The sequence below is a fragment of the Choloepus didactylus genome, chromosome 5, assembly GCF_015220235.1.
Source record: "Choloepus didactylus isolate mChoDid1 chromosome 5, mChoDid1.pri, whole genome shotgun sequence".
NCBI classification, from domain to species: domain Eukaryota; kingdom Metazoa; phylum Chordata; class Mammalia; order Pilosa; family Megalonychidae; genus Choloepus; species Choloepus didactylus.
Window position 1 is genome coordinate 81573641 of NC_051311.1, and position 7888 is coordinate 81581528.

The 7888-nt window shown below is 32.5% G+C and overlaps 1 protein-coding gene across 4 annotated transcripts in view; it reads left to right on the forward strand.

Annotated features, from left to right (window-relative positions):
* TMEM168 (transmembrane protein 168) overlaps nucleotides 1-5404 on the forward strand; it is a 96335-nt gene extending 90931 nt beyond the window's left edge. For all 4 annotated transcript variants that reach the window (XM_037836347.1, XM_037836348.1, XM_037836345.1 and 1 more), the window contains one exon: nucleotides 1742-5404. In XM_037836347.1, coding sequence (XP_037692275.1) covers nucleotides 1742-2289 — 548 coding nt within the window. In that variant the 3' untranslated portion in view covers nucleotides 2290-5404. The remainder of the gene's footprint in view (nucleotides 1-1741) is intronic.
* The last annotated feature ends 2484 nt before the right edge of the window (nucleotides 5405-7888 follow it).

Genomic DNA, 7888 nt, shown 5'->3' on the forward strand with positions numbered 1-7888 from the left:
GGTGTGTTAGGCAGTGATGTTCTATGGAAAATGGAATGAGATATCAGTGAAACAACATATTTGTAATGTGTATAGACCATGAATTGAGATAGTGCTTCTGAGATGATACACATAACTGTTAGGGCAATTAATGATACAAAATTTTTCATTTTTAGAATCTAAGATGTGGCAGGCTGACAAATAAAAGAATATTAACTAATTGAATAGAATCTTCCAAAGAATTCTGTTTCCAGTGTTGTCATTTTGATGGTTTAACAAAGAGGATGGTTGCTCTTGGTAGAAATGTGTATTCTGAATCTAGGTTGTAGATCTTGTGTTTGTAAACCTTTTTTCTTTTTTCTGATTATAAAACTACCATATGCTCACTGTATAAATTTTGGAAAATATAGAAACATGTAAAGACAGAAATATCACCTGATATCCAAATACCCAGCAATAACTACTGGTAATATTTTTTGTAGTCAGATTTCTATATGGGGCTTTTTTCCTAATATCATAGACATTTTCTCATGTCATTAAAAGTTCTTTATTATTATTATTTTATAAAATTCCCTCATAAAATTATACTATAATTTATTTCCATTCCACTTGATTGTTTCAGATATTACTGTATCTTAGAGTGGGAAGAAAATCGTTATATGTAATTTTTTAACCTCGTTTTTGGTCTTTCCTTAGAACAGAGTCCTAGAATTTGAATGATTGGGTCAGTGTACAATTAAGGGAAGACTGGGACTAGGGTGAGGTGAGGCAGCATTTGCTTTGGGCACAAAATTTAAGCAGACGCTAAAAAAGTATTCTAGAAATATTATTTTAACCTAATATTTGAATAAAAATTAAAGCAAAAAAATTCACAGTGAACCAGGTAAAATGCCATCAATAAAGGCATGTTTCTCATTCAGAAATTCATTTATTTTAGACCTCTCTGTGTATATTATTTTTAACCCTTTGTTTTTCTTCAGGTATAAAACTGATTTAAAAATAAATCCATCCTTAACCTCCTTCTTGGTTCAGATCGAATGTTTCCTTTTCATTTAGTTGATACCTACATATGAAGATAAAGATAAGGTTGATTTATCAAGTTGTAGAACTGTGGTTGGCAAACGTTTTCTGGAAGGGACAAATATAATAAATATTTTTGGCTTTGTGGTCCATAAATCCCTGTTGCAACTACTCGGCTCTACCATTATAGAGCGAAAGGAGCCATAGACAGTATGTAAATGAATGTGATTATGTTATTTATGGAAAGAAATAATTATCTGAAATTTTAATTTGATATAATGTTCATACCATGGATAGTATTCTTTTGATTTTTTTTTTCAACCATGTAAAAATGTTAATAAGTCATTCTTAGTTTGTAGGTTATATAGAAACAGGTGGCAGGCTGGATTTGGTCCATGGGCCTGAGTTTGACACTTGGTGTGGAATATTAGCTTGCTTGTGTAAAATCAATTTTTTTCTATTTTTTAAATAAATTTAACTTTACAAAACAATTTAATTAATTTATCATAGACTATTCCTTTATTATGTGAGTAACAAGAATGATTGGAATTTTTTTCTGAAGTTTAAAGTCCGTTTTATTAAGTAAAATATCTTCTGAAAAGATACTTTAAAAGGAAGGCTCCATCTCTTTTTTTTGTTAACATATTTAAATCCAAGAATTTAAAGAAAAAACACTTAAAATAAGAGAGTATTCTTTATGAGAGGCTTTAGAAATTAGTGTTCTGTTTTCTTTTGTTCATAGGTGGAGACATATTACGCCTGGACACACTTTTAGACTGGTGGAGAGAAAAGAATGGTTCTTTCTGTTCCCGGCTTATTATTGTATTAGACAGTGACAATTCAACCCCTTGGGTAAAAGAAGTGAGAAAAATTAATGACCAGTATATTGCAGTTCAAGGAGCAGAGATGTCAAAGACAATAGATATAGAAGAAGCTGACCTGCCGCAGCTAGGTGACTTTACAAAAGACTGGGTAGAATATAACTGCAACTCCAGTAATAACATCTGCTGGACTGAAAAGGGACGCACAGTGAAAGCAGTGTATGGTGTATCAAAACGATGGAGTGACTACACTCTGCATTTGCCGACAGGAAGTGATGTGGCCAAGCACTGGATGTTATACTTTCCTCGTATTACATATCCATTAGTGCATTTGGCAAATTGGTTGTGTGGGCTGAACCTTTTTTGGGTCTGCAAAACTTGTTTTAGGTGCTTGAAAAGATTAAAAATGAGTTGGTTTCTTCCTACTGTGCTGGACACAGGACAAGGCTTCAAACTTGTCAAATCTTAAGCTGGAACCCCAAGTAGAATATTACTGAAAGTTCATATTCTCAGTTATCACTAACTTGCCATTTTTTGTATGCTGTATTTTTATTTGTGGAAAATACCTTGCTAATTCTGTGGCTGTTCTCACTTTTTCTTTTTTCAAGTAATTATGGTATATGTAAGGTGTTGGGAGTAAGCATCATTTTATACTAAAAGTATGTAAAGAGTTGAATGCTGATTTTGTATAAATGCATAAGAGATGTTAACAATAACAGTGCACTTTGAAGAATGTTTGTATATGCCTCTTATTAGAAACAAAACAGTTGTCTATACTCTATAGACAGCCAGTGCAGAATTACTAATGCCTTATTTTCCCAGCATGCATTAGAGAATATAGACCAGACAATTTATTTACTAATACAAGAAAACTACCAGCCTGCTTACTGAAAATTCTTTTTTCATGTGAACAGTAGGTTTGAGTCCAAGACCATGTGGAGAACTACAAACTCTTCTTAGAAAAGGAAAAAAAAAGAAGTCTCCCCAAAATGAATGCAAATCTTGGTTGTGGTCAACTACATTCAGATGTCTTTGTTAGCAGAATAGCAGAGAAATCCAAATTACTTTTGTAAACCAAAACTCTCTGTGTAGGTAACTGTAAGAAGTTACAACCTATAAGTTGCTTCCTCGTGCATTGTTGGGAGCCTCTGAAAGCACTGATAATTTTAAGTCTTTCTCAGGGTAACAGTGTTTTCTTAATGAAAAATGTTTCCAACTCCAAATTCCTTTCAAATAAATTGTCTTCCTTTTCAAAAAGTACTCTTATAAAAGAAATTTAGCAATTTCTCATTCTGATTCAAGCTATAAGTATTCAGAAAGGAGTTTTTTTGAATGTATTTTTAGATAATTTGTATTTTTTTCGATACAGAAGAAAATAACTACCTTTAATTCCACCATCTAAAGACAGAAAGGATTTTGATCACTATAGAGTTCATGTTCTTCCAAGAGAATTATTTTTCAAATCCCTATTAGTGATAACATTTATTCTATCTAAGGTCAAAGAATAGGAAATACGTCATTTTTCCTTTGTATACATATACTGTATTATGTTAAAAAGTATTCATTAGTGGCAATTTTAGTTAAGCTTAATGGTGTGGTTGTAATTTTTAAAACTTAGTGTTTTGTCTGATTAAAGCAGACACTGATCAGGGTATCTCCTAATTCACTTCCTATTCCCTTCCAATAATCCTTACATTCTAGATGTTCATCTAACAATGGGGGAATATAATTTGGAGATATTCTAATCTTTGTTATGTAAATACTGTGACTTCTCACCATTGAAGCCATTTTTCCACCTCAGCGAGAGGAAATAATGCCTCTATCATTTTCTCCTTGGTGACTTGAAAATTGAAGTTTCAGTTAGAAGTCACTTAGTGTCAGGGAACTTGTATACCACTATCTATGCAGCTTTGTTATAGTCTGATTATTCCTACATTTTGAATATGATTTTCCTAATGCTTTGAATAAAATTTTGGTAAAAATTCATTCATTTATGTGCAAATAAGTTATTAAATATTTTAGTATATTAAAAGTGATTGTCATTAAAAATGCGCACGATTTAGAGTTCAGGCTTGGTGGCAGTTTAATGTGAAGTTTTTCAATATTTGGTTAAATATTTTTTTATCAATCAACATCATCCAAAGAAATAAAGTAGTATACTACAAAAGCCAAGTGTTAAAATTATGAGCTTGTAGCTCCAAAAATTGTTAAATTTATGTTAAGTCAAATCTCCTTTTAAATTTCTCTATGAACCACAATTGAGAAAGCCAAATATAAATATATATGTATATTTGTCATTCTTCATAAAATAGTATTAAGATGGTACCAAAATATCACATTTCAAAAAGGTAGCATACAATTTTAGAGCCACAAAGCTCACTTTTTGATATTTTCTGTAAAAGTACATCCAAAAAGAGTCTTTGAGGTAAAAATGTTACTTGAGCCAATTAACCAAAAATGTTATTGAATATCCAATTTTGATGAATACTCCTATATTAAAAAAAAAAAACTATAAATGACTTGGGGGTGGGAAAGCTCAGTAGAAGAAGGTATTCTAAATTAAATCTGCTAGTTTAAAAACATTAAACAATGAAGTAAACTGATAGTGCAAAGAAGGAAAATTACAAGACTAACATGATTACTTTCACCTGAAGAGTTAAAAAACAGATCTGACCATTAATGAGACTAGTTTTTCTATGGCTTTCATTTTATAAGTCATATATTTAAAGAAGGAGTTACTTGGATGGAGAGGAATTATTTTAGGGCAAAATTTACCATTCCACCAAAAAGAAATGATAATGCAGAAATAGGTTTCAACATATTGACTTATTTCCTAAGTGATAATGTGTTGAAGCCACAAAAGCACTAGCCCCTAAAAACATCTTTTTAAAAAGTATACAGTTACTGTGATAAATCAAGAAGCCAAGTTCTTTCTCTCTCATAAAATTTCAGTTATGCTATTTCAAAAATTTTGTTTTTGTTTTGCTCTGATTTTAACGTCTTCCTCTCTGAGAATACTTGGATTTATCTCTCCATAGCTTTCTGTGTTGCTCTTCTTAATAAAGACTTCACTGGAACGGATATTTCTCAGCAGACCATTTTTATGAATAGGTTTTCATAAGTTGTGTGCTTTTTTAAAAAATTATATTAAAATGCATTTATATACAGTGCATTAGTGGACAGATTTTTGTTTTGAGTAAAATCTTCATTAGAATCTATTTGTAACTGTATATTTTGTTTGTAATTTTTGCCTAAATATATTTGTTGTTTTGGCTACTACCTTTTTATATGTATTCTTTCACATGTAGAGGTTGGTCTTTTTTAAAGTAATGTTCTATATTGCCTTTCAGCAGGTGATGTAATAGTTAATATTATATATATCAGAAGAACATGGTTTAATCTTGACATTGTGAATAAGTGTGTTTGATGTTGAATGCTCAAAGGAGTTAGATCTGTCAGAACATCTCCTCTGTTGGAAGCTACTAGCCTGTCATTTCTTTCCAGGAAGAGGCTTACACGTCTTGGTTTTTCTGATACACAATTGCCCATAAGAGTACCTTGCCAATAATAGACAGTTAATAATATTTTTGACTTTGTGAATGAATTGAGCATCTTGAGAAATTGGGCTAACTTGATTGTAAATCACTATATTTTCTTTACAATCTTATTTAAATGGATATTTAAAAAGCCTTGTTGAGCATGAAATTAGTATACTATATAATCAGCAAAAGGAAAACAACACATCTCACATTTGTAATTAAAAGAGTTAATACATGTCAAGATTGAAAAGAGAGATTAAGTTTCAGACTGGTTTGAATAAAAATACAGGAAAGCCTCACTCATGAACAAAGAAAGAATTTGGCCATGCATACTAGTGACAACTGAATTGTAGTCAGAAAAATATGCTCCAAAACAGAAACAGGTTAAGGGCAAGCTAATGGAAAAACAAGTATCTCATTTTTGGAGTATCTTCCCTACTCAGCAGTTGCAATAAGTAGAAATAAAATATAAAACAATAAAATTTAAGCTGTAGTGTTGTTCTAAGAACAATTTTTGTTGATAAACTAATTTACATTTATGTTTATTAGGAAATATTATTATTACCTAGTCCAAAGATGAATAGAAATTGAAAACTAGGCTAACCACTAAGTTTTCTTCTTATATATCTAATACATAAAATCCATTTTGATTGATTAAAGAAATGAAATTTATCAAATTGACCATCTTGTGTTTAGATACTATTTACCATTATGAACTTAAAATAATTAGTAGGGAAAAATTTTAGTTAACTTTTTGGTTATTATTGTTTGGGCTTAGTTATTCCAAGACAAAGAGTATTAATAGTGTGCCAGGGATATATGAGGAGGGTGTCATGGTATCTTCCCATACCAGCAATGCTTACACCATGTTAGTATCAGTGAGAACTGTGCAAAATTTGCATTGATTTTTAATATAAACCATAGGACTTCAAAGTAATTTTAGTCCTGCAATGATCATTTCTGTTTTATCCTCCTCTCCCCAGAACACTGAAGAGTCTCTGTACACAATACTGGATATTAATGACTCTAGGCAGGTTATTTTTTTAAAAATGTATCCTTTGTTTTGTGCCTTGGAATACAAATAACACAATCAATTTTCTTTAAACAGATCATTTTGTTTGTCTACATAAATGGAATTTTGAATGGATGCCATTTTAATACAATGTTATATTAGCTATTTCTACATTCTTCAGAGCCTTTATCCACACTGAGTTTTTATTCTACACAACTAGATATTGCTAAGGAAAATGGAGTGGGAATTTTAATTTGTAATCCCATATCCACATGCATTAATAACCATTCTCTCCTATTTCCTCTTTCTGTCCAACACTAAACCTTTGGATTCTTTTCTCCTTCCCACATAAAACAATCCATCAATAATAAAAATGACAATAAGTTGTCATCTATTGAGTATTCTCTGTGTTCTAGGCATTGTGCTAGGCACTTCTGTATTTATGATTTCATTAAATACAACCACCTTCTATAGTGAATATACCTATATTTTTAAGAAGAAATTGAGAGAATGGATTTAAGTAACTCCTGAATTCACACAGCTGTGTCTAAGAAATTGGGTTTCAAACAGCTCTGTCTCCAAACCCTTTGAACCAACTGTTAGGTTTAGGTCCTGGGCCCTCACTCCACCCCCGCCCTTAGGAATTTTGCCATAGATCCCCCACCCCTTACCCTACCCAAGGAACCCTGCAGGTCTGCAATAAGCTACCACCCCCACCCTTAGGAATCCTGAATGTTAAAATTTTAAACTTTCTCACTTCCAAGCCCTAGCTTTCAAATTAGCCAATGGATACTTGCCAGCTACCCCCTTTCCCCAAAGTAGCCAATGAGTAACTGTCATACCTAGACCTGCCAGCCTCCCCTTCCCTGGACAAAGAACTTCCCACCAACCATCCTTCATAAGCCCTACTGTTCCCTTGGCTCAGGACTGCCGCCATTTTCTTAGGCTTCAGCCCGCCTGCCCACGGCTGGACAATAAAACTGGTGATCGAGTTTTCGTCTCTTCTGTTGATTGAAAAACCTAACACTAACCTAATCCTACCAGTTTTGTATCTTCAATATCTCTGCTAGCATTTCTCTCTCAGAATACACTATAAACATTCTCAAGGCTTTTTGGTAGTAAAGAAAGCTTCCCTGAATCCTACATCAGATCTTTTATTTTCTTATTCATAGCTAAGTTACTTGAAGAAATGAGTATTCCACATTTGTCTTCAACTGCTTGGTTTCCTACACATGTGTTATCCCTATGGCAATCTGGGTTCCACCCACAGTACTTCACTGACAATAATCTTAGCTCACCAATGTCCTCCATATTTTTAAATGAATAGATACTATCTTACTTGATCTCTAGGGCATATTTTGACTACTTCCCTTTTCCATTTTCTCTCTCTTTGACCTCTGTAACACTGCTCTTCATTTTCCTGCTACTTCCCTGGACATTCCTTAATTTGCTTTGCCAGCCCTTCTTTCTCTACTTGCTGTATTTTGTTTTTTTTTTTCTCCATACCACACAATCCC